We start from the raw sequence: 26,710 nt of genomic DNA on the forward strand, positions 1-26,710 counted from the left end.
AAAATAAATAATGTTGAAATTATAATTCTAAGTTGTAACGTTTCGGAGTCTATATCAGACTCCTTCATCAGACGAAAAATCTATTTTTGAAAATCTTCTGAATTGTGGCTTTTGTTTGACATTAATTGTCAACACACAGAAACAGAGACTGCATAGAAACGTTGATTCATTTAATTTTGAAATTACCGGATGACAGTTCCTTCTTTAGTAAATTGATCCAAATATGATCTATTCCTACCGAACAATTTGCCAAATTATTATCTTGATCTAATAGAATACACGTAGACTCCTTAATTTTTCGTTTAAAATGGTCTGGTTCCGTCATTAAAATTTTAGTGTTGTCCCAATCCATCATGTGGTCTCCCGTATTAGAACAAATGTGATCTGCGATTTGTGATCGATTAATTTCTCTATTATAAATATTATTCTTATGTTCGCGTTTTCTTATTTCTAGAGGTCTGGATGTTTCACCTGTATAAGTTTTACCACAACTACAGGGTATGTTGTACAATTTTTTGATTTTTGTTTTTCGTTCGAAGGTTTACTTTTTGTTAATATAGATCTTAAATCATTTTCCGTTTTAAAAACAGTTCGTATGTTGAACTTCGAACCGATTCTTCTTATTTTTTCTAAAAAGTTTATGAAGAGATGCAGAATCCTCCCAGAATAAATGAGAATGAGAGAAAGTGCTGTGCTAACTTTTCTCCAGAATCTTCATTTTTCGAAAAACTATAAAAAAATTCGTGAAAATTTCAACGGCAGAAGTTAGTGTAGCACAATTTTTTCCATGTGTACTTCAATTTCCCGGAAAATTCAAGGAATTTCCGAGAAAATATTCACGGCACAAGTCAGCACAAATTATTTCACTCATTTTTAGGAACAAAAAACAAAAGTGCTGGGCCAATTTCCTTCTGCATTTTCGATTTTCCGGGATATATGAGGAAATCTCGACACAACTCAGTATACGTAAAGCACTGTCTATATCAGCCATAAAAAAAACAAAAAATGAAAAAATAAAAAACAATCTGTGGAAAATCTTGAGAACCCTATGGAATTAAAAAAATCCACGGCACAAAGCAGCACAAACCTAGCACAATTCAGCACGAATTTTTTTTTAGAAGATCGAAAAGTGCTGGGCCAACTTCCCACCCACATATATCTTACTCAAAAATAAGATAAAAACAAAAACAAATACAAAGTTTAACAATTTTCAGCAGATATTTCCGATCGATAACACCAAGTGATATTTTCTAAATTCTCATAAATAGAACATATTATCATACCCACATAAGAATATCTTAGGGTCAACTGCATGAAAATATCACTATATTTCGATACGTTGCTCGAACCCTTGGTTAGCGCCTTCAAAAATAGGTCGATCACAGCGTGAAATGTCGTCCCTTTCACGACATAACATCCCGACCAGTCACTCAATCGGTCAATCAGTTCGCTAGTATTGCACTCCTCTGTGAGATCGCTCGTGTTACCCAGAAGATGCTGGCAAAGATTACCCTATGCAAGGTCCCAGTTGCCAGCCGGCCGCTAGTCACTGAACAGGAAGGTTGTTAGGCGGCTTAAATTCCGGAGGAGGTGACTGGAACTGGGAAATTGTCGTAGCAGGATTGAAGCTGGAGGTGTAGCACTGTGGAAAGTACAACTCCGGCTTGACGACGGCAGATGGCGTCAGTCCTCGGGGAAGCATACCATTGGTGCTGTGTTTCCTCTCGGAACTAGTGGAATCCCTTCTGGTCTTCGCCGAATGGGGGTTCATGTGGTTGTCGATGTGTTTCTTCACCTCTGGTTCCGTGGCGAATCTCCTCCTGCAGTTGGGCATCGGACAGCAGAACGGCCTGTCCCCTTGGTGCGTCCGCGTGTGCTGATCCAAGATGGCTTTCTGCCTGAAATCCTTGCCACACTGACCGCACTTGTAGGGTTTCTCACCCGTGTGTATGCGTAGGTGCTGGTTTAGAATAGTTCTTTGCCTGAAATTCCGACCACAGTACACGCATCCGTAAGGTTTTTCGTTGGTGTGTATCCTTAGGTGCTGCGTCAAGTGGGACTGTTGTCTGAACCTCTTCCCGCATTCTGGACAGGGGTAAGGACGAGATTCTATGTGTATGCAACCGTGTTGCAGCAACGTGGACTTCTGCTTGAACTCCTTCTGGCATATGGGACAACGGACGTAAAGGGGCATACCAGCCGACCTACCATGCTGTATGAGTTCCGGCATACCTTTGTTACCTTGTGCGTGTTTGATGTATTGCAGTGACGGAAAATTGTTGCTGGATGAGAAAATAGGATGGTTCGTTCCCTTCGTGTCTTTGAAGTAGGCAGGATATTGTAGATTCGACGGTAAGTTGCTAGGGGAGAAACAGTTAGTCCTGTCGTTTTGCCCGTCTCCATCGCCATAGGTGGACGTTACCTCTTCTTTGCCCTCTTCCGCTGGAAAAGGCACGTCCTGAGGCCATAAGGTGGGGTTGATGCCGTTTTTGAATACAAGATGAGGACTGACATCTGTGGAAAAAGTTTCAATTTAGTACAAATTTGAAAACTAGGAAAGGTGATTTATTACTAGGGGTTTTTCAAAGAACAAAGTTAACTCGCTATCGTCAAACAGGTTACTGGGGCCATTTTATATCGCTCATAATTGGTTCTTTTATGGTAACTTCTATCTCAAAAACAAGAAGCTCCAAAAATGAATCTATGATAAAATCCCCTATTCGCATTATTTTAAGGATATGTTTATTATACAGGAGTGAATAAAAAGTAACGCACAAAATTTATATCTTCGGTAGTTACTATTTTGTAAAAAAATGCTGGCACAGGTCAATTGTACTTTGAATTACGCAACTTTTCATGTATAATTATATAATTGAGGACTGATACTGTTGTCAATAAACAGTGATTGTTATAATAAACAAAAGGTCGGTTTAAGAAGACTATATCTGTAAATTCAGACAATAATTAGGTATCTAGTTTTTTGTTTCATAAGAAATAGGTAGTTTTTGCTATAGATTTCAAGTTCTTACAGCTTAGATTGAATTTTTTTTTTAATGTGTCAAGAGTGGTCTACACCATTTTAGTGGTCAGTTCAAAAAGAGAAAATGAATGTCTAACGTCAGAAACCTTCATTTGATATGGGGTTCTCATTATAATTAAACCAATCAGTTAGTCATCTCGGAAAGTCAGAATTTTTTTTCATTCGACAGACGAATAAAAGTTTTTTTCATAGAAGTACAAATATTCATTCATGTTATTAACTTTCCGAGGTGAAATTTTCTCTTCTATGAATTTCCACATGAAAAAATTTCTCGAAGAGTCTGGCTATTGGCTACAATTCGTATCCTGGTGAAATTTAAAAAAGACGTTCGTTAAGACCTGCCATCTTTTCGACGAAAGTGGAAACTATTTGTAATATTCGTAACTTCCCATGGTATAAACTCCTCTTAACAGTCACTAAATGAAAAGTTTCTCAAAATAAAAAAATAGTGTTTATAAATTTATTTTTTGAGTATCACTTGCTGTACTTGAAAAGCAATTTTTATTTTTTTTTTTGGATCCAGCAAACTGACATACTACAAACTTTGTAAGGCCATAACTGTTTCTGAATTATCAGCCAAAAGATTTGAATTTTTCGCTATATTCTCACCCTGTAAAACTCGAAAACCTTGAAAAAAATACTCTGGGCCAGTTACGTATAAAGACTAAGAATTGTTGTTACAGCTAGAATTTCAGGAAAAAGGGGTGATTGCTTAAAGTGGCGATATACGTATTCTGTTCATAAAGTGGCTAAGACGTCCTGAGGTTTTGACCTAAAAATCCACCCAGCATCGAAAAAACATTGTGAAGACCTCTAATATTCCCAAATTCTTCGTCCAAAACACGAAAATTTCTGGCTGTTTTACATTCACACCCTGTACAACTAGAAGAGATGGGCAAAAATTAACCTGTGCCAGTGGCATATAGGCTTTGCATCTCGGCATCAAAATCAAACATCATCAAAGTTATGTCGAAGTTATAACTAGTCTTGGTAAATTTTTTAGGTGCCCCACATCATTTGCAGCTTAGTTTATTATACTGCATATTGCGGTAAAATTCAAATCTTTGGGATTCAACTAGTGAGTACATAATTATCAACAGAATTTACGCTTGCAGATGCAGTTTTGTCCTAAAGAGGATGATGAACCGCAATAATTGAACACATTGAGTTGATATGAATATGAATGATCAATATCCATTTCCCATTAATTTTTTACTGATCATTTATAGTCGATAATGAGCAGGTCGTAGAAATTCCTGTTTCGCTGCAAATTGCGTATCAGTCTCTTGGGAAATAAGTTCGTTCTGGGATTCTAGATTCAGAACAGCAAAAGTTCGAATTTTATTTTGAGCAAACTGATTAAAATCACGCTAAACGTTGACCGAGAATTTGCTTCTTTCAGAATCACTGATCCGCAGACTGCTAACTAGTTAAATTAATTTCCATAAATTTTGCAATTCACCCACACCTGAAGTTTTTGAAAAAATTCACGTTTAAGAACCTCAGAGATCCAGTATTTTCGTGTAACTCAAGACAGGAAAAAAAAAGACGTTTCCGAGAATAAAATGAAACGGTCCATAAAAATATTGCCAAGACAATGCCGAGGTGTCTCGAGTATAATCAAATGCACACTGAAATAATTTCGGTGTTTCTAAATAAAGCAAAATGAGCTGCCATGACATATGTCGTACTAAAAGGATTATTCCAACGGAAATTACCTTCTAGTTGTTATTTTTATATACTCAAATTCCGGCCGTTCAAAAAAGAGATGTAACTTCCGTCCTGTTTGTTAATGAACCTTATATTTTATAAAAAGACAGATCTCTCTAATTGATACTGTTTATTTGTTTACTCCCGAGGGTGATGCATTCACGCAATGGCAAACGTAGTTTTCCACAAATCTTCAATGCTCAGACAAGTTTGAAAGCGTTTTTCAATTCAAACTTCTAACTTGTTATTGTTCAAATTATAGTATCAATAAGAGGTTTGCTCATTTTTGGCACAAAAGGTTGAGGTTAATATTTGAAAAACTCAACTAAATATCCACCCCACCCTACGTAGAGGGTTAATGACAAATTCCTCCAATATCATTAAACGGACAAGAATATGGCAATTTCTTTTTCTCGTCCCTTTAAAATTTTGTATTAGGCTTCGATGGATCTGTGATGATATCGAATGTATAGGTATGATATGCGAGTCAACATATTTTATGCCAGGTTTACGAGTTTTTTGCGTATAATAAACAGATTCAGAATTACCAGTTGTATCCGTTTAGAACAAAATTATTATCAGAAAATTTTCTGCTCAGACAAAAATCCATTAATTCGAAATAAACTCAAACATTTCCGTATTAATTGATAATTTGATCATTGTAATTCTTAACTATGCTTTGGATTAAGCGATGAATGAGGAAAATGTATAAGTAGACACATATAATTTCTGATAATGATATTTTTGTGATTCTGGTAAATTGTTGAGCTCTTATCTCGTTCTTTATGAATGCTCAGGAGGAGGAGTAGAGTATCCAAAAGAAAATAATTCAGAATTCTGCTTGGAGAGTTGATTAGTTCCATAAGTATAAACGATAGAAAAAAGATGGATACTGTAGAATATACAGGATTGTCAGTAATTGAGTAACCAAACATCGGAAGTTCTTTGAAAACTCAACCCTGTTCGATATAATTGGGAGTTGGGATTTGATTTTGCCTGAAGGCTTCAATTCATTGACGATAGAATAATTTCAGTGGCAGCGTTTGAAAGCTAATTAAATTTACAGTTCAAGACAATTATTGGGTATTAATTTGGTATGCTGATTGCTGCAATTTATGGACTTAGATATACAAGTTTATAGATTTTTTATTCCGCAATTTTCAACTCAGAATTTTCAAGTAACGTTCCATATTTAGTAATATTTCATCGTGAAAAACATCTTCTGTTCTGTTAATCAGTGGCGCAGCCATAACGAAATTTGGCGAAAGTTTCAATGTTTGAACTAGGAAAACATTTGAATCTTAATGGGGGGGGGGGGCTGCAACCCCAAAGCCCCTCCATAGCAGCGCCAATGGTATTTAAGGCATCTTTATCACACACCTACATGAGATTTTTTTCACTATGTTTGAAACGGAATCAAGTATGACATATTACTGAGTTTTGAGTAGAAAATTTAGGAATAAAAAATATCTACGACCCAGAAAGTAAATTCAGACGGTATCGTATACTGACTGCCATTGATATTTTTGTAGCGCCAATAAAAAACAAGTTGTCAGATGGGGAAACATGGCATGTAGAAAAATTTTTTATTAGGACCGAGTTATAAAAAAAAATTTGTGATGAAATTTTATTTTTTTCACAAATATGCACCCTCATTTTCGAAAAATTTTTTCGTTTTGATTTTTAATTGGCATACTTTCAATTTCAGTTCAGGATTCCGAAAACGTTCGAAAACGTAAACATGCCGGACCGTTTATTCCTTTTTCAATTCAATTCAACGTGAAAAACATCAGAAAAACAGAGTTTTTGTTCGATAGTACCGATAAGCCAAGACATTTTCATCGACGCGAATTCAACTGATTTTCGGCACATGAAGGGCATACCTTTTCCACACCCCACCGGTGGGTACACAAGGAGATGTCCCCCCGATGGAAGCAGAAACAAGAGTCGTGAACAAGTGTGTCTTTTCTCCTATCCCAACCAGTTCTATCAATTCTGGAAGTACGATTTCTGGCCGGCGTGCAAACCCGTTGGGAGCAGAAAACGGAGTAGAGAACCGTTTCCTTAAGTCGTGCTTTGTTTCCCTCCATCCTTCAATCCCTTAGCTTTGTAACCTGACTCTATTGCCCGTTAAGGGTGCCTTGGTTCTGGCTGGCGAACGAACCACCAGGGTAGGTTTGCTATTTTCCCCGATAAAGAATAGCTGGCGTATAGAAACTTCTTCTGAAGTTTGGTCACACAGTTACTGACATTAATATTTAAATGAAAATAAAACGGAAAAAAGTTAGAAATCTTCTTGCAATTTCTTACTACCGTAGATTTGGATGACTTGGGACGATTGTTGAATTTAACTTGTCATATTTTCAAAACGGTGACCTATTTTTATCTGAAAAAGAAATTTGAATATGCCTAATGACTCAGACTATTGATTAGGATATATACCATGCTTCAGAATTCGGATATGAATTTTGAAAAAATAAAATATACCTATCACCCACCGATTTGGGAGGCTTGGGACACAAGTTAAAATCCATTGATTTCTCAACTCTCAAATGAAATAGGTGACTTGGGACGGTGTATAGTTTTGAAAAATTAGAATTTGTGATTATGTAGTTGAAATTCGGTAAGGAAATTAAATGATAAACCCCTATTACAGCGAAAGTAAATATATTGCAACTCAAATGTAAAAACACTAAACAAAACAAGGGAACTTTGATTTCTTATTTGGTAATTTCTTTGCAGAAATGACGTCTGCGAAAAATCGGCATATTTCCTGCTGCCAATGCGCCGCTTGTATCTATTCGGCATTGTCCCAAGTCACCCTATGAAACAACAAAATAAATGAATGAGATCCGAGTTGTCGTTTGATTTGTAAACAACCTTGTTTCATGACATATCTAATATCCCAATATCCCACGTATCCAGAAAAAAAAAATTATACATGCACAAAGTGAAACACATGTACAGGACACTAGAAAGTAAAGGCCATAAAAAAACGCGCTTTTACTTTCCTGAATTCGTTAATTTTTCCTGTCAATTCAAACGCTCTGGTCGCGGCAAACTCAACAGGAATTAATTTTTAAACTCACGGAAAAGACGCTACACAATCTTATAAGTTTGTCCCTTCACTCATAAATGGTAAGAAACAGAGAAATCTGCAAAAGGTGTAATTGTTGACTGTCCCAAATCACCCGAATCTACCGGTACCGTAAACGAATCAGAGAGAAGGACAGGACGCTCTACTTCTACTCATCTACAACGTCTTGGCATAGGTATGGCCCAGGGATGTTTTCGTTCTTCAATTCGCTTGTTGCTCTAACCAGATTCTAGGAGAAGAAAATATCTGTATGCAATAAACTCGTAAAGCTGGCATCAAACAGAGGGTGAAAAAAGGAGTGCAGGTGGCCAACTCTAACCGCCCGTGCGGCACAACATAACAATCATCACAGGGCTGCGAGAGTGACCTCCTTGAGGAGGGGCGCTCGCCTTGGTGTGTGCGGACGTGCTGATTGAGGATAGCCTTCTGCCGGAAGTGTTTCCCGCACTCCGGGCACTCATAGGGCTTCTCACCGGAATGGATGCGGAGGTGCTGGTTCAGGATAGCCCTTTGCCGGAACGTTCTCTCGCAGTACACGCACGCGTACGGCTTCTCGTTCGCGTGTATCCTCAGATGCTGAGTCAAGTGACTTTGCTGTCGAAACCGCTTCCCGCATTCGGGACAACCGTAAGGCCTACTGTCGGTGTGTATACGTTCGTGCTGCAGCAACGTCGATTTCTGCTTGAAGTCTTTGCCGCAAGTTAAGCATTTGAACAACCTCAGTTCCGCACTCATGCTCTTCTGCGGTTTCAGGTTGTGCTGTTGGTCGCCCACGTCCGGCAACGGAACCGACCGCAAATCGGGCATACTCTGACTGAACTGGTCCAGGTGATTGTTGCCGTCGCCGCAAATGTTGCCAAGCATCACTCCGGGCTGCTTCAAGTAATGCAGGGCCGAGAAGCTGCCGGCTCCCAGCATGTGGGCCGGTACAGGAGGTGGCGCAGCAGGCGGTGGAGGCCTCGTATACTGCTGGTAAGGCTGGGGCGTCTGATGGTGGAGATCGGTGGGAAAACATTGGGAGGCCGGTCTGGAATCCATCGCCATGTTTGTTTGTTCCGTCGTGATCTCATCTTCTCTAGGTTCGGCTTGAGTTGCGGAATAGGGCGAAGGTGCTGGGGATGGTAAACTTTGGTCTCGTGTAGGAATTGCTTCAGCTTCTGCGCCCAAGGGTACCGGCGGACCGCATATTTGTTGGGTGTTTTCGGATACTGGAGTGTTCTGCGGCTGCGGTTGCGGTTGCGCAGTGGGGTATGGTTCTTGAATGCTCCACTGTCCCTGGGTGCGGTCCATTCCATCTTTGTACAGCACGTAAGGGGCAGCCGTATCTGCAACGAAAATATTACCATGAAAAACATGTACTTTACTTGTACTTCGAGTGATCAAAATCTTAGAAGTTCTGATACGTTTGGACAAGTAGAAAACTTGATTGAAATAGAGTGTTCTTTGCTTTGGAAAAGTATTAGACAAGTACCTAATTGTCTAAAGAGAACAGGCCACGAACCAGAGAATTCACCAGAGTCCTATATTTGAAGAATCTTAATTTCTTTTTTTTTCTAGGCCCGAGAAATATTGCGTGGGAATATTTTATTCTTGGGACTCGAACACTTTCGTTCTCATATTCACTGTAATCAAATTAAAATATTTTTTCGGGAAGAAAAGTGCTCAAAAAATATTTGCCTGAGTTATTGAAATAATAATATACAGGGTGAGTCTTTGACTAGTAGATTATTTTAACAGTAGATTCTTGGGGTCAAGAGAAACATTTTTTTTCCTATACCAGTTTTTACTATTCGGCAATGATAAAAAGATATAGCCATTTTAAATTTTCATGATGAGCTGTGCCACCCCTGAAAAAACAAAATTACCTTCAAAATAACTAGCTAAATCTATGGCACTACACATCTGTGGATCTTTTAAACATGGTTATAGTCAGCCAAAGTACCCAATTTTTCAAATTTCACAGATACTTTTCAATTTGTGTACATCAAATTAATTGAAAACGGCGCATTATACGTAAAAATATGAAGAATACTTTTATTTTACAAAACGTTCAAATATTCCTTAGAAATAGTACAATTTAGTTTCAAGAGTTAGGTTCTTTGAATTTTTGGTATTTTTATGGTACGTAATGGTCATAATGAGAAACATGGAAGACGTGGGTGATATTTTGTGTTCGAAAAAGATTCATCAAATAAATGGAAAACTATTGCTGGTATTCTGCTTTCATCTGTAAGAAGATCTGTATCTTTTCATAAGCCTACAGGAAAATTGCAATTCTTGACGTTTTTAGTGATCTGTAGCTTACAGTATACGATAAATAGTTCAAAACTACCACTGTAAAGAAGATAATTACAGGAACATTTCCAGAATTGCATTATTTATGAATCTATGGATCGGACACTGACAGATCGATCGTATGCTACAGATTTGTAACTTACAGATAAAAAGCAGAATATGTACAACCATATATCCCGAAATTCATATTTCATATCTCCAATAAAGAAATATATATTTATCTAATATTCTACAACGTGGCCTTAAATTGCTCGAGCTTTACAAACAACAATATATTGTCGATTATACAGGGTGTTAAGTTTTTGCTGTACTGATACTAACTTTGTTTTATTGAATGGTATCGTATATTTCTTATCACTTTTTCGGTTTTCCATGAAAAATTAAAGACACTCTCTGCATATCTCCACCTCAGAAATATTTACGGTTTTTGAGGTTTTCGGCACTTAGGTTTTTTCCAATATTCGTCACTCAGAATTTACGAAATTATAAAGTTTTGCCCAGTCCCACTGGACAAACTCTATGTTGAGCAACTATGTGTTACTCTCTTAAATGATATACCTGAAATCAATCTCTGATATAAAGGGTCCACCTTGTCACATATTGAGAATGAAAATTAACAGAAACTTCCTATATATTATCGATACATAGGAAGCGCAAATTATGGTTCTACAAATTTCATTGAGAATTCCTTATGGCTGAGTTCACTGGCTTTCCATCAAACAGTTTTTTTTTTACGAGTAATGGGAAATATTCATACTTATTTATTGCCTATATTTCCAATGAAATCTTCCTTCTTTGAACGAATTCCATTTGAAACGACTGATAAGAATATACAAAAGACATTTTATCTGAATAGTACAAATAAATGAAAAAAGAATTAAAGTACCTACTTTAATTTTATGAAGTTCATGCATAACAATTTTCTAAATGGAATGGTTTTAACATTTAGTTATGACAACCCACTCAATCTGGAATTTCTGGAAAACCTTTTGAGGTACAAGTACCTACATCCTACATCCTGCCTAACCAAGTCACAATCACAAACAATAAATTATATTGGCTTCATTAGAATGATGATTATTCCGACATCAATTCTAGCTAATAATGAAATTATTCTGAGGTAAATCACAAAGGACGGAGTACATTTTGATTTAATTATGAACCTTAATTTACGATGTGTGGTATCCCTGAACAAACCTGCCACATTCTGTTCAATCAGCCCTGGAAAGCGATCGTTGGCTGTGTACCGAATTAGTTGACAACCTGAAATTTTTACCTAAAATAAACTGTGGATGCACTTCGCGACATCTGCTATTTTTAGGCAAAAATGTGAGTTATCCCTCGAGTTTGTACTCTTGCACCTTCGGCACTGCGTCTGCTGAAAGCAATAAGTTCAAAGGATCGGAGCGAATCTACGAAAATTTTGGCATTTGGGCCTCTCATCTGGTAGAAACGCATTTTCCATCTTATTCAGTTCTTCCAGAACCGATTATTGCAGAAATAATTAAACTTTTTACATATTACACATATAGTTGTTTTTTTTTCTCATTAAGGCCAATTTCACCAAGGATATAAATCGAAATTAGACGTAACTGGTGTCAAGAATAGTTATTTTCCTATCAAGTGCGGAAAGTGATACTTGCCCGCACGAAACTGCCGTTGCCCGAACGATGCGAAGCAGAGTTCGGGTAAGCAGTTGAGTGCGGGCAAGACACTTTACGCAAGAGTTAGGAACAATATTTTTTCTACAAGCGCTTGAAATATATAAATATATCCATTTCACGAAACAGATCATATCTCATTTGATTAATTCATATATAATGACAGACGTAATTCTGCATGTCATTACTATGGGTTTCTCATCGTTGACGTTCTATGCATAGAAACATGATAGAATTTAATTTATTCTATAAGATTTGCGTGCGGGAAAAACCCCTGCTAATCCATTCCCGCACGCATTTGCGTGCGGGAAAGAAATAGCAGGCGTTTTTCCCGCACGTTTTGGGAAAGTGACTCTTTGCAACTTGGAACGCGTGCGGGAAAAAGGTTGAACGCGCACGATTGTAGAAAAAATTTATATCGATGCCGCATCTTGACTCAAAATGGATTGTCTCTGTGTTCTGTGGTTTCTCCACCCTGCTTACTTCATTTCATAGACAAAGAAGATGTCAATGTTAAAAAGAGATTGTTTCAATTTTAATCTGAGTTCAAGTTAAGCGAAATTGATCACCGTTCGGTTAAATTGCCCCTAAGTAGCTCAATTCCAAGGTTAAAATGCTATATTAATGATTGGAAAAACTTCAATCATGATCAAATCATTTTTCCATGGGCGGTATACATCATAATGAAAACTTGAAATGTCTACCTATATCTTCCCATCTAGACCGAATTGAAATAGTTATTTTCCTATCAAGTGCGGAAAGTGATACTTGCGCGCACGAAACTGCCGTTGCCCGAACGATGCGAAGCAGAGTTCGGGTAAGCAGTTGAGTGCAGGCAAGACACTTTACGCAAGAGTTAGGAACAATATTTTTTCTACAAGCGCTTGAAATATATAAATATATCCATTTCACGAAACAGATCGTATCTCATTTGATTAATTCATATATAATGACAGACATAATTCTGCATGTCATTACTATGGGTTTCTCATCGTTGACGTTCTATGCATAGAAACATGATAGAATTTAATTTACTCTATAATATTTGCGTGCGGGAAAAACCCCTGCTAATCCATTTCTTCCTGTACCATTAGACTGATAGAAAGATATAGCCATTTAAAGTTTTCATAATAAGCTGTGCCACTCCTGGAAAGACAAAATTACCTTCAGAAACTAGCTTAATCTGTGATACTTCACATCTGTGAATCTTTCAAACAGAGTTGTATTAAGCCAAAGCATCCAATTTTTCAAATTTTACAGATACTTTTTAATTTTCTAACATCAAATTTCACGAAAACGGCTTATTATACGAGACAATAAGGAGAATACTTTCATTTTACGAAACTTTCAAATATTCATTAGATAGCGTCCAACTTAGTTCCAAGAGTTGAGTAAGCAGTTGAGTGCAGGCAAGACACTTTACGCAAGAGTTAGGAACAATATTTTTTCTACAAGCGCTTGAAATATATAAATATATCCATTTCACGAAACAGATCGTATCTCATTTGATTAATTCATATATAATGACAGACATAATTCTGCATGTCATTACTATGGGTTTCTCATCGTTGACGTTCTATGCATAGAAACATGATAGAATTTAATTTACTCTATAATATTTGCGTGCGGGAAAAACCCCTGCTAATCCATTCCCGCACGCATTCGCGTGCGGGAAAGAAATAGCAGGCGTTTTTCCCGCACGTTTTGGGAAAGTGACTCTTTGCAACTTGGAATGCGTGCGGGAAAAAGGTTGAACGCGCACGCTTGTAGAAAAAAAATGTTTGAGAAAAAAAGTGTTTCTTTTGACCTCAAGAATCTACTCTTTGAATATACATATGTATGTACAAGTCGAAGATTAACCATATACTTATTAAATTCTTATTAAATTTTGGATGTTTGCATTAACATTATTCTCGATATCGGAATTAATTCTAAAAATACAAATTTTAAGCTTAGTATTGATATTCAAAATAACTCCAGATGTCATTTCATGTACAAAAAAGAATGGTTCCGCCCGGGATCGAACCGGGGACCTTCTGCGTGTGAAGCAGACGTGATAACCACTACACTACGAAACCTTGATGAAGACCGTCAGCCTTAAGCACAATATGAATTACTCATGTTATATCTGTATTAATATAAAGGTAAAAAGATGAAATTATTGAATAATGAATAAAAAAAATACACTTAATCAATAATTCTGCAGCATGTAACATAAAAATTTCAAATAAAATGTAGAAGTGAAACCAAGAGAAATTAGGGAAATTTATACAAAATTATTCGATGATTTTGTATGTTGCCATATCAAATTAATTATAATATCCCTTCTGCTGGCCGATGATAAACATAAACGTATAATCATATCACCTAACCTAACAAACATTCAACTACTGAAACGAAGTCACTTTATTTACTCCAAAGAACCCTTTAGCTTCCAAAGAATTTCCATTGGCACTAATATAAAATGCACATAAATACAACTTCCTCGGATGAAAATAAGAGCATCCCTGAAGACTGCTGGGGAATGTTTGCCAAAATGTTGGAAACAATGATGGTAAAAAAATGGAATCAGCCCAATAAATCCTACCATAAAAATCAGGTATTTCCAACTGCAATTTACTAGGGTGAAAATTCCTTCCTTCTTTGATGTTGCGATTGTCACTTTGTAAAAACAGAATTGTCTTCAGTTTGTAGCGGAAATGCGATTCAATTTGGCCTACTAATTAAGGAATTAATTATGCGGTTATGAAAAGGTGAATAACTGGTCAATAAGAGGAGTACCTATACTAAGATGCTCATTTTCTCACATGATATAACTAGACCAGACCTCTGATCATTCGTTAATTTACTGCTTGTTCACTTCGACGATCAATTATTCCATAACATTACGGCATTCCTGTGGCTTCCAAACGAGTTTTTGCATGTTCTAGTAGTTCTAATCCCAAGACCTGAGGGGTTTAATCGTTGGGGATAATTGTTTTCAGTTGGCAATTGAAATAACCCGAGAAATGGTTTTAATCTTCAGTTCGAACAAAAACGATGTCACATAGGATTGTAGGAATGAATACGCATGGAGAATCATTCGGGATGACATAACTAGAAAAAGGGAGTTTAAATCTTGCGACAGAGTTGCTATACGAGAAAAATATTGCGTTACCATAGCAACGAGCAATAACTTATTAGAAGTGTCAATGTGAAGTCAAAAAAAGTAAACCATGAAGAAATTAAGAGAAAACACGTGGAAAGCTATCCAAAGGTGTTTTGTTTTTGCAGGACAACGCTCCTGCACACAAATCTCATGTTGCTATGCAAAAAATTAGTGATTTAATGGTTGAATTACTAGAACAGAACACCCCCCCTCATTCACAAGATTTGGCTGCATCCGACTATAATCTCTTTCCTCAATCATCCTGAAAAAATGTTTAAAAGGTTGTAGATTTTCTTCCAACGAGGAGGTAATAAATGCTGTGGAGGTCTGGTTTACAGAGCAGGAAGAGACATTTTTTTTGAAAGATCTAGAGACGTTGCAGGTTCGCTGTAATGAATGTATCCAATTGAGAGGAGAATATGTTGAGTAATAAAATATTTTGACATTGAAATTTTGTTTGGTTCTATAGAAGGCTAAGAATTTCTCGAAATATTCTCGTAGGAACTCCATTCACATACATAAAAGCAGTCGGTTGGCGATGGAATAATTTCTCAAGTTTTTGTAACTAGAACGGAATAGGGTTGGTACACTTTAAATGTCGTTAATGTCAAAATGACCATAATCATTTGACAACTCCTAACTTTGCAACAGTTGTGTATTGAGACAGTACTCGCACACACTGCTTTTATAAATATGAATGGAGTATAATATACGATTAATAGATGAAAAATTCGATTATTCACTTTGTCGCCATTCACAAAAATGTAATAGATTGGGGATAAAAAATCCACTATTTTTTGTGAACCTAGAAAGATATTTGGCATACCTACTTCGGATTTTCCGGTACGAATTGGCGAAAGCGCTGGTCAAAAGTGTAATGGTTACTTTATTGTCAATAATGAGAGGCATAATCTCAGTTCTTCACTTTCAAGTGGACGTATGATGCAACTATTCGAATTCCTCTAATTTTGTTTCATTATCCTCTATAGAACTAAAAAACCAGCCATGTAATCATTTCATCGAAGACCAGGAGCAATGTTGACCGTTGTAACTAGGGATGTTAGTGCATTCTTTCTACGAATTCTGTGCGCATCTTGGGAAAAATGTTTGATAAAAATTCTAGTCATTTTGGCTCCAGAAATACATATTCAAACCCCTCCAGCATTGAACTTTTATCTTCAAAATCTTATGATATCTGAGGACCTACAAATACACATGAAAATTCCACAATAAATCAACTGAGAAAAACCTTGAGGCTTTTATGACGTAATGTTTTTTTTGGAGCTAGGATCAAGTGGTATGTTTGGGTCAAACTTTAATCATCAGGCACTACATATGTAGTTCAACTCATGCGGTCGTTGTCATTCTACATGAAATACTATGTTCAATTTCAAGCAAAAAGGTCTTATTCATAAAAAGAGGTCTTCTATTCAGTTGACATCATCACAAACAGAAACAATCAAGATTCAGAAGTATTAATAATATACTCGTATACTTATCTATTCGTTTCATTTAGAACTTACAGAATTATGTAATTGGTAGTCGCAGAGGACCTCATCAGGCTGTTGAGTCGTTGAAACATTGAGGAAAAAATAAATAATATAGAATTAATTCTTTATAAATTAATATTCTTTCAACCGATAACCTACCATGAAAACGCTGAAGCCTGTCATGGTTTAACGGACTCATTCTTGTGAAAATCTTATAATCTGGTTTTAGTTCAAATCATTTTTACTCATATTATGTATAAGTAAGGATATACTCATATCCTGGCAATGATATTGAGGGCTTTTCTTCAACCCCTTAGTGGCATACAACTTATCAAATGGAAACCTTTACCATGTGTGGGCACGTTGGAATGCTCGCGGAAAATGGAAACCCACCATAATCCTTGTTGTTTTTTAATTTTGTGGTTATCAGAAGAAACACCTCATTTCTCAAATATATCGAATTTTTTTTCTTTATTTCAACATATTGTATTTTGGGTGTATTCGCTTTCTTCTTGAAATTCCAAGGGCAATTTGTTGAAGAATTTCAGACTTCTTTATTCCATTTTTGTTTTTGAGTAGTTGTTACGAGGGGATTTTCAAAAACTTGCCAGTGGCATATATGAAGTTAACAGATGTATGAGAGAATATTGAAAAATGATTCAATACTATAATGAGGGGAATAATAATGGCACCTCTAGACACTTGAGCAAGACTGCGCTCTAGTCACCCCAACATAAAAATTCCCCCCATCTGTGATATTTACATCATTCAAAGGCTTTTATAGAAATGCTAGTAAAAGCAACAAAATTGTGAGTAGATCAATCACAAAATCCATTGTTTATGACAATAAATCAAAAACTATTGATCAGGCACGATTGCGAATCGTAAAATGGAATCTGAACAATTCCCGAAGAACCCTTTCCTAAGACTGATTACAGACGAATAAAGTGAAGATTGATGATTTCAAATTTCACGGGATTTCCACGTTTTACAATATTTTTCTCCACTTTGTCTCTTATCATTGTGAAGTATTTTTTACGAACTCTTAATAGATGATGTAGAAAGCTGCCATCAGAATTTCTTATTTGGGGGTGGCTAAGCTCAGGGGTTGATAGGGTTGTGTACTTAAAGGTTCCAAAATTGTTCCTCCTCTGTACTATCGATGCATTTTAAAATTTTCCAACTTCCATAACTTCGGAGGTATGCGAATACCAAAATACCTTAATTCATAGCGACATACTGAATATTAATTCCTAAATAATTGTCTCCACCTAGTGCAAAACAACAAAATAATCCCGTCTGAATCATTCGCGATCTCAAAACACGGTTGATTCATCGCGAGCGCCTTTCAGAAGTATCGAAAGAAGGTATCGTTTTTGCCCGCAGCTTTCTAGTTCACTGAATAATTCTCTTGTCCTTCATAAAACCGGCTTGAAGGTTGAATGGAGCAGATTATTCGACCGACCCCTGGCTCATTCCATTTCACTCTGAACCCCTGTATTTGATCCAATTTTAGATTTTTAATATCGCGCATTACGTGGCTGAATCCGCTGGAAAAGGTAACAGTAGGATAATGAAGAAAACATATTTTACTCAGTGTTACGTTAGAAGTGTTACATCCCGAAGGAATAATTACATAGACTGAACATTATGACCACATTGGAGTGGACATTAATAATAAAACGATCAATCGAATTTTATCAAGATACAACGCGAAAAAAAGTGGGCGAGTATAGAGGGTGAGTCCACGACTCGTATGAATATTTTAACAGTAGATTCTTGAGGTCAAAAAAAACACTTTTTTCCTATATTTTTACCGATTCAGTCCTGATAAAACGATATACCCATTTTAAGTTCTCATAAAGAGCTGTGCCACCCCAGGAAAAACAAAATTACCTTCAGAATAACTAGCCAAATCTGTGATACCACACATCTGTGGATCTTTTAAATAGAGTTGTATTCAGGCAAAGTACCTAATTTTGCAAATGTCATGGATACTTTTTTATTTTTGAACATCAACTCAACATCACTCGAAAACGGTGCATTATATGAAAAAATGTGAAAAATAGTTTTATTTTACAAAACGTTCAAAAATTCATTAGATAGCGCCCAACTTCGTTTCAAAAGTTGGGTTCTTTGAATTTTTGGTATTTTTATGGTACGTAATGGTCATAATGAGAAAACTGGAAGACGTGGGTGATATCTTATGTTTGAAAAAGATCAATCAAATAAATGAGAAACTATATTTCGAAACTAATTTCATGACAAAACTGTTTGTGAGATAAAACTTTAACATTTTTTTGTGGTTTTTCAACAGCCTGTATCTTTTGAACAGAGCCGATTCGGGAAAAATAGTAAAGGAAAAAAGGGTTTCTTTTGACTTCAAGAATCTACTGTTAAAATATTTGTACGAGTCAAAGACCATGTATGGTATGCCCACAGTTGTAGTTTGAGCTTCTTGAGTAGAAAGAATCATGAGAAAATTTTCCATAATGAGGAAATTGGAAGACGTAGGCGAAAGCTTGTATTCGAAAAAAATTCATCAAATAAATGAAAAACTATATTCCAAATTCATTTTATTCGATAAAACCGTTTGTGAGATAAAACTTCAAAATTTTTTTATGGTTTTTCAACATCCTGTATCGTTTAAACCGAGCCGATTCAGAAAGAATGGTGAAGAAAAAAAATGTTTCTTTTGACCCCAAGAATCAACTGTTAAAATTTTTGTACGAGTCTAAGACTCACCCTGTATAAGTACCTCCGTCTAGCTGTAAAGTAGGTATACAGGAACCACCTTGGAATTTCAGACTATTGATTGAATTAGTATTCATTCATTATTGAAAAAATGTGTTGCCGTCAATTTTCGGTAGAATCAGAATATCTCGAATATTTATAAATAATCTCATCAAACCATAGTTCAAGGCTCATTTGAGGCTGTAGTTTGATTAAACCCTTTGACAATTTTCCTGATATGTAGGTTTTTTGAGAATTCTGGATTTTGTTTGTTTAACCATCATCAAACTTGACAAATCACCCCAAAACCAATTCCCTTGGATAATAATTTTAGGCCCTATTCATGTCAATTTATTATCCTATTTGAGAATATTTTGCTCGAAAGAATGTGATAGAATATGGGCACTATTTGCATTTTCTCTGATAGTGAAATAGTGGAAACCAATGAACATGCAACCATCTTTCCTTCAAAGGTTTTTCAAAATGTTTCTGAAGTAATGTTTTTTTTTTCAAAATACCTAATTTTTCCATCCTCATTTCAGGCCATTCATTACTATTTATAAAATCACCCCTAGCTTTGAATGAGGGACATGAAGATTACTTGTGTGTGTTTTTTTAAATATTGAAATCTCCCAACTCCAGCCTTCAATCTCAAAATACTCAAAAAACTTTGGTCGTGCATGATTATTTTGACACTGTCACTTGCCAACAATCATTGTAAAAAATAATTGTAATTTATTTATTTAATAATCCGAGTTCTCCTCTAGTAGGGGTACCAAAGATGCTATATGGAGATTCATCAGAGCGTCGTGGAGACATAGTGGATTGTGAAGATGAGATGGTAGAAAAAAAAGGCTACATGAGGTGGACATACTAGAGCTTGTCAGATTTTTTTAACCGTTCAGAAAAGTTTTGATCCCGATATCTCTGATTGAACCAAAGAATGTACTCTGGACTGGCATTCGCGATTCTATTACGCTTTGGCATGTATATAGGGTGTCTCAACTTCGATGTCTAGTGAGGGGATCTCGGAAACTAGAGTAGCTATATAGAGCCAAACCGATGACAATTTTCCTTGCTTTTTTTCAGAGAAACAGTGAATGGTGGAAACTGAAGCCTCCTACTATTCTTCGTTTTTGAGTTGTCAGCAAAAAATTAGATTCTGACGATTTCGAAAAGTTCTCATAACCTTTTTGTCCTTGAAGGTAGAGTTCTGAAACTTGAACCATCTACAGGCACTTTTTAACGTAGTTTCAATTAGGAATACAGGGCTCTATCTTAATGCTATAAACCCAAATAGCATCACCTATTGACCTGTCAAAACCACAAACTCATATCTCTTGTCGTTCTGAAGATATTGGCATTTTATCGATTTTGGTCGCCACCCTTAATGAATCACCCTATATAAGGCTAATTGTTGGTATAGGTACTCTACTGGGTTCAACATCTTAATTATACCGTGGAAATATCATATTAAAGGAATGTTAAAAAGTCACCATTGTTTAGTCACTGAAGTTTAAATTTACAAGCTATCATGCAAACATTTTTGTTTCCAGTTGTTTGTGTTTTGGTAGATCCACCCTTTAGGCTGGTCAATTTTTATGATGTAACTATTTACGACATAATTTTAGGCCCATTTGAGGTTTATCATCCGCAGAAATATTGCTGGACATTTCCGATTCACCTTGTATAGTCTTCCTATCGCCAAAATTGAAGAAAGAATTCCCTGTGGGACACTACTAATGTCACTGAGTATGTATGCTCCAGAGGCAGTTAGGACGTCTGCGGGGGTGGGGTAATTCTGCATATGGCAACAACGCAGTGCCTATTCCTAAGTCCAAGGACTTACGGTTGGCAGAATTTCGAAACTTAACGTCCTGAATTGGCACTCGATGTCTGGGGTGATATTTACGGCCCGTGTGAGTGGAGAGGTGGATTCACTGGATTCTCATTCTACAGGGAGTTCGTGGAGACTTTTATGCGTCCTCTGACGTTTTTAGTCTGGGTTGACTATTGGCAATCGCGATTTTAAATCGTCCGACCGCTTTCTAGTAGGGGAACGTGTTATAGTTTATTGTTTGTTAAGCACGGAATGACACTCATTTCCTCCTCACTCATGAGCGTAAGCAAATGATGCAGTAGTGTAGAGTGGATCATACGAGTGGGTATTGCAAGCATTCTGTGCGAATTGCACCCTATACTTCATATATGGCAATCACATGAAAAAAAACCTAATATTTGCAAATGGTCATCATGGTTTTTGAATTTTTTTACTGTCCTCTACACGAATTAAAGATCTGCCTTCATTTTGTGTTGTCCTAAGGGTAATATATGACACCGAGGTGCCACAAGTATAATTTCATTACCAAGATACAGGGTGATTTATATATGTTCTCTTTTTTTCAATTTTTCAATTAATCGCAACTGTAAGTCTGAGAAAATGATCATAACATGTGTTCGTTGAACATCATTGAAGAAACATTGGCAAATGAGAATTATGTTCATTCTGAAGAAAGGATAACTTTATTTCAAACGAAGAAAACGTTAAAACAAATCCACATTTCCAGGGTTAAACAGAACATAATCGAAAAACTAGAATATTCTTTATCGGCTGCTACTTATTCTTTTTCAGCTAGAGTATGATAATTTTCTGACTCTTCTGGTGAGTTCTCGATAAGAATAATAAAATAGAGCAGTCTACATTTATTGATTAATGTAGTAAATAATAATTTTCAGGTTAACAATTAAAACATTTTGGGATATCGGACTTAGAGCGTATTATTTACTAAATTTCATAATTGTTATACACTGCTCCGGTTCATTATTATTATCAAGAATACATCAGAAGAGTTGTGGGATGATCATGCTCTTGTTCAAGCTAAAAAAATGTTCACATGTTTAAGCTTCAAAATTAGAAATGTATATTTGTTGCAACATTATTTTTGTTCAAAATGAAGCAATGCGTCGGAAATGGGAAGTTCTCCTCATTTTCTTTTTTTTTTTCAAAATGGCACAATATAATTCCAAAAAATTATGGAGTTGGTTAACACCGCTTTTCAACTGTTCTGTTTTGATTATATTTGGATCTTCACTTTATGGTTTTAGAAGAAAGGTTTTTTCTTATTTTGACATATAAAGTGACACTTTTTAAAACTCATTAACGTTTCTAAAAATTTTGTTTCTAACCAAAAACTATTAATGATTAATGTAAAATTTTATATTCTGCGACGAATGTTCACACCGAGATTCACACCGAGGTTTACACCAAATTAAAATTCATACAATTCACAGAAAAAGGACAAAACAATCGTCATTGTCATTGACAGGATTATTGGAACACTCAGAATAGCTTTATTCCATCGTTTACTTCCATCTATTCTCCTCAGGTTTTTTTATTAGGCTATAAAAACAATATTATGTGGAATGCCAAATAGCTTCAGTTTATAGGACCTCTATATAACTTATGAAAACATGGGTTTTTATCACAGTTGTCCGGTTGGGTCCAAGAGGATATCAATCGAAATATTTGACTCATTCCGTAAAGGCGATACGAAAATGTCACCAACTCAACAATTGTTTTGGCACCTATCGGGAAGTTGGAATGAAAATATATAAAACTCTATAGAACATTGAATTGATTCAAGATACAGGTAGGTTGTTTAGGATTCAGCCTTTCAGAAATGCGACCATTTTAATTTTTTTTTCTGATACCTACCCTGTTGAATCAGTCTCCAAGGTATCATGTCAAAAATGGCTATTACCACGTATTCATTGATGAAATTGGAAAATAAAGAGATATTTCGTTTTCTTGTAAAAGGTCAGGTTCATATATCAAAGCTAGTGTACTTTTGTTAGGAAAAACACTAAGGTTTTCTAACTAAGGTTTCAGTAAGTTAGAATTATTTAAAGCACCTCTACAAAACAAAAGGCGGATGACTACATTTTATTCTGTTCATGATATTAAAAAAAATGTCAGAAAAGAACCCAAACCTTAAAAGTAAGTTGAACAGTCACTAATAAATATTTGGCTATTTTGAGAAATAAATGTTTTCGTCATAAAATTAGGAACTTTGACTGACTTCAACTCTGTGATTCGCAGAATTAACCTTAAAACATAACACATAACAGATGTATGATTCAACTTGATATTCTGAAAGGAATTTTCTCGTCATTATAGTGTTCTGTCCTAGGTCCAATGTTTGTCAATTTGGCAAAAAAGAATTTATGAAGAGTATTACTCCCCATACAGAAGAGAAACATTTTAATGTTTAAAGAAAATGTCATTTATTTATTAATAGGTTAGTTTGAATCTGATAACTCTTATAGGAAACGAAATAAACGAAGATGATGAATTATTACAAATCGGAGATGAATATCAGCTAAATTGGGTGGTTGCTAGCTGAATGTGTTATTATTATTGAAAATGAAACACAAATCAAGATAGGAATATTCAATATTTATCACCAACGAAATTGCAAAAACTATTATAATTTTTTTTTTACTTCTCTAATGTACATAACAGAAAAAGCGGAAAAAGTGAGTGTATGCTTGTTCTTCTAATCACAGCTGTCTTTAAGGGTCTGTATATATAAAGTAGCATTCTATCTAGAAAAAAAGGGAAAGAGTTTTTTTTGACCTCAAGAATCTACTTTTACAATACATGTACAAATCAGAGTCGCCCTGTATAGATACTCCTGTTATCCGGGTATGTGGAAATCAATTCAGATTTTCGTATGATGTAGGAAAGCCCAGATGCATGCCGAAATCAATACAAACAAACGAATGTTTGTTTGTGTTGTTGTTCAGTGCACTTGGCATAACAAGCTAGGTCAACAAGCAAAGATGTTTCACTACGAACGCCAAATCATTAACATTTCACCAGAGATCCTACTCCCCTCACGGTCTAATGCAGATCAAAATGTTAATTAATCAAGATACCCTACAGATATCGTGAACTTGACTATGATAATGAGAATCTGAATACTGCATACACCCAAAATTGACATAAATTATCGAGATACTTTACTGAACTAATACTGAAAAATGCTGGATAACTTTTTCTTTCTGAGGTGCACCAACAACAACAAAATTTTTCATTTTTACACAATGAAACATTGTTTGTAAAAAATGCTTTTGCGTTAGATTTAGAAGCAGGTTTTTCAAAACAATGTTGCTAACAAATTATCTCTTCAATTCCTTTTATTTCAGGTGTTGCATGGGTTGGGTGAGGAAAATGCAAGAAAAATGCAGGTCTCCCAAAATACTCTTCCATCAACAATGATCAATGAAGATTTGAAAATTTTCTAATCTAAGAATCCGACAGACTCTGGTCTGTCGCATTTCCTCTTTAAATTTTCTGGTTCGATATTTGGCAATTTCCGAGAACCTTGATCCTCAAGATCGATGAACCCCAAACTGAATTGCAAAGTTGCAATTAATTCATTGGAGATAATAATGCAGCGATTAATGTTCCATAGTTTCACGACAAATGTTGCAATTTGGAATCTTTGAGGCACGTCTGGAAGAACGCTATTTTGAATTTCTTCAGCGCCAATTTCACTTTCTTGCAGAAAAAGCAACGTTAAAATTGCTGATTTTATGAAATATCACAATCGATACCTGGTATTAGGAAGCCCCTAAACAATATTTGTCGAATTTTAGGATAAGGGGTAAGATTTTTTCTATTTATGCCATTCCATCGATGTTTTGGAGGAAAAAGTCATATTTTGTTTTTATGATGCACAAGTATCGAAAGAAAATAGGGAACTGGAAGAGCTGCATTGAAAGGAAAACAATAGGAGGGATTTTTTTAATACAGTGTTTTTTTATTCCTTGGGGTTCATTTATATCGATTAATGGAAGGCGAATCTTGCGCTGGTCAGTAGGTTGTGGAGAAACAGCAACCCTAACCTCGGCGAAGAAGGGAAACGCAGCAAGTAGCTGGTGCATACGCGTCGATTGTGCGTGAGAGCGGCGCGTCGCGACGTCGTAGGTCTTACCTTGAGAGATGCAGTACATAATTTGGCGAGGCACCTTGAGGCCGGCGGCCAGACAGGCGGCGAAGGAGGCCGAGAAGTTGATGGCCATGGCGACGTCCAGACATCAATTATTCACACTGGAGAAAAACACTTTAATATGCACATGGCACTGTTTACATCGCGTTGCACTAATGCACTCTATTCAGCATCTTCGAGCGGTCGTGGGCACACGGATTTCAGAGCTGGATGCATACAATTTCGCCTAAGAGGTACCAAAGCAAACGGCGGTGGCGGGGATGCCAGCGTCGGCAGCCGACGACCTCATGGTTCGCTGCTGTGATCTTGCGAGATGAGTTAGCGCTGTTGCCGCCGCATTCGTTTGTCTGGTGCACTCGCCCCCGCCCCCTCCGTTGGTGCACGTGCATCGCGCCGGCTTGCTGCACCCGAATCAATATCACACATTATCACAAAAAACTGACCCGACTTGAAGCGGGCTTTGCACCTTGCAACCGGGACGCCAGTCTACGGCGACGCTCTTTTCTTCAAACTCGCGTCTACGCTCGCCGGATACTACTGGATCATGACTCATACTTCGCTACTTTTTTTTCCCTATCACAATCTAACAGGTGTCTACCTTCGAAAATTCTTGCTTTCGATCATTTCCCTCGAGGGTGATCATCCTGAAAAACGCTGCGATTTTTACATCAAGTTGCATCACTTCTGAAATTATGAAACTAATCCTCACTTTCTTAATCAAAATGAGAAAAACTTTGGCGCGAGCAAGACTCTGTCAAATTTCCAAATTCGAACACTAAGACCCGTTTGCACCAAACGCACTTAGTGTTGAGTGTCCCTTAAAATGAACCCTTAACTTAAAATACGTTGCACCTACTGTTAAGTGACATTTAAATGGCTAAAGCTAGCCTTAAATTTAAGCGCTCCTGTAATGACCACTTAGGTATTTAAGGGCGAGATTCTAACCTAAAATAATTTGTTGAACTGGCTGCAGAACTTCCCAGCCTTTATGGATTTTGAAAATTGAATGAATTCATTACTGAATACCAAGCCTTTTCTTTTGCCTTTATTGTAATGCCATCAATCTTTTTTAATTTTCAATTTGGTGTCACAAATTATACTATAGTTAGCAACAAAATCTTTTCTTCTGTTGAGAAGTTGAGTGTCCTTCGTAAATTACCACCACCTGCTTGGCCGTATTCGTACTAACAAGGGCAATAAGGACATTTTCTTCACGTTCCTCTTCAACATTAGTAAAACAAATTCACACAAGACCTTACAAAGAAAGTGTTGTACTTATATAAACTAGGTACCTTTTATTTGACAATCATTATCATTATTAATGCTAATTCAACAATAAAAAGTTGTTACTCTTTGATAATAATATAATAATATCATTGACACTGACTGACAGGACACTAAAGTTAGGTTACTGAATTGACAACGATCATCGGCAATCGGCCAACCAATGAAATGGCTTTATTGGACCAGGATGAAGTTGCACCAAAATAAAAAACAGAAATATCACTAGATATAAAAACTT

At 36.3% G+C, this 26,710-nt stretch overlaps 1 protein-coding gene and 1 non-coding gene across 3 annotated transcripts; both read right to left on the reverse strand.

Moving 5' to 3' along the window:
• Window positions 1-795: 795 nt before the first annotated feature.
• LOC123313136 (zinc finger protein 502) lies at window positions 796-25,518 on the reverse strand. 2 transcript variants are annotated; one of them, XM_044897879.1, is made up of 3 exons: window positions 25,174-25,518; window positions 8,321-9,172; window positions 796-2,514 (listed from the first exon to the last, which is right to left on the reverse strand). In XM_044897879.1, exons 1-3 carry the CDS (start codon window positions 25,259-25,261, stop codon window positions 1,547-1,549), a joined length of 1,908 nt encoding a protein of 635 aa, XP_044753814.1. In that variant the 5' UTR covers window positions 25,262-25,518; the 3' UTR covers window positions 796-1,546. The 2 variants fall into 2 exon arrangements, with proteins under 2 accessions (XP_044753814.1, XP_044753805.1); XM_044897870.1 differs by having other exon boundaries at window positions 8,237-9,172.
• On the reverse strand, window positions 13,809-13,881 carry Trnav-cac. The gene has a single exon. It is a non-coding gene; the product is annotated as a tRNA-Val (tRNA).
• Window positions 25,519-26,710: the final 1,192 nt, after the last annotated feature.

This window comes from Coccinella septempunctata, chromosome 1 (genome assembly GCF_907165205.1).
Source record: "Coccinella septempunctata chromosome 1, icCocSept1.1, whole genome shotgun sequence".
Classification (NCBI taxonomy): Eukaryota; Metazoa; Arthropoda; class Insecta; order Coleoptera; family Coccinellidae; genus Coccinella; species Coccinella septempunctata.

Coding starts and splice junctions, on each gene's coding strand:
- LOC123313136 (XM_044897870.1), bottom strand. CDS start 25,261: ATGGCCATCAACTTCTCGGCCTCCTTCGCCGCCTGTCTGGCCGCCGGC. Junction 9,173..25,173: donor TATGTACTGCATCTCTCAAG/GTAAGACCTACG, acceptor TTTTCGTTGCAG/ATACGGCTGCCCCTTACGTG. Junction 2,515..8,236: donor GCACGTCCGCACACACCAAG/GCGAGCGCCCCT, acceptor CTTTTTCCACAG/ATGTCAGTCCTCATCTTGTA.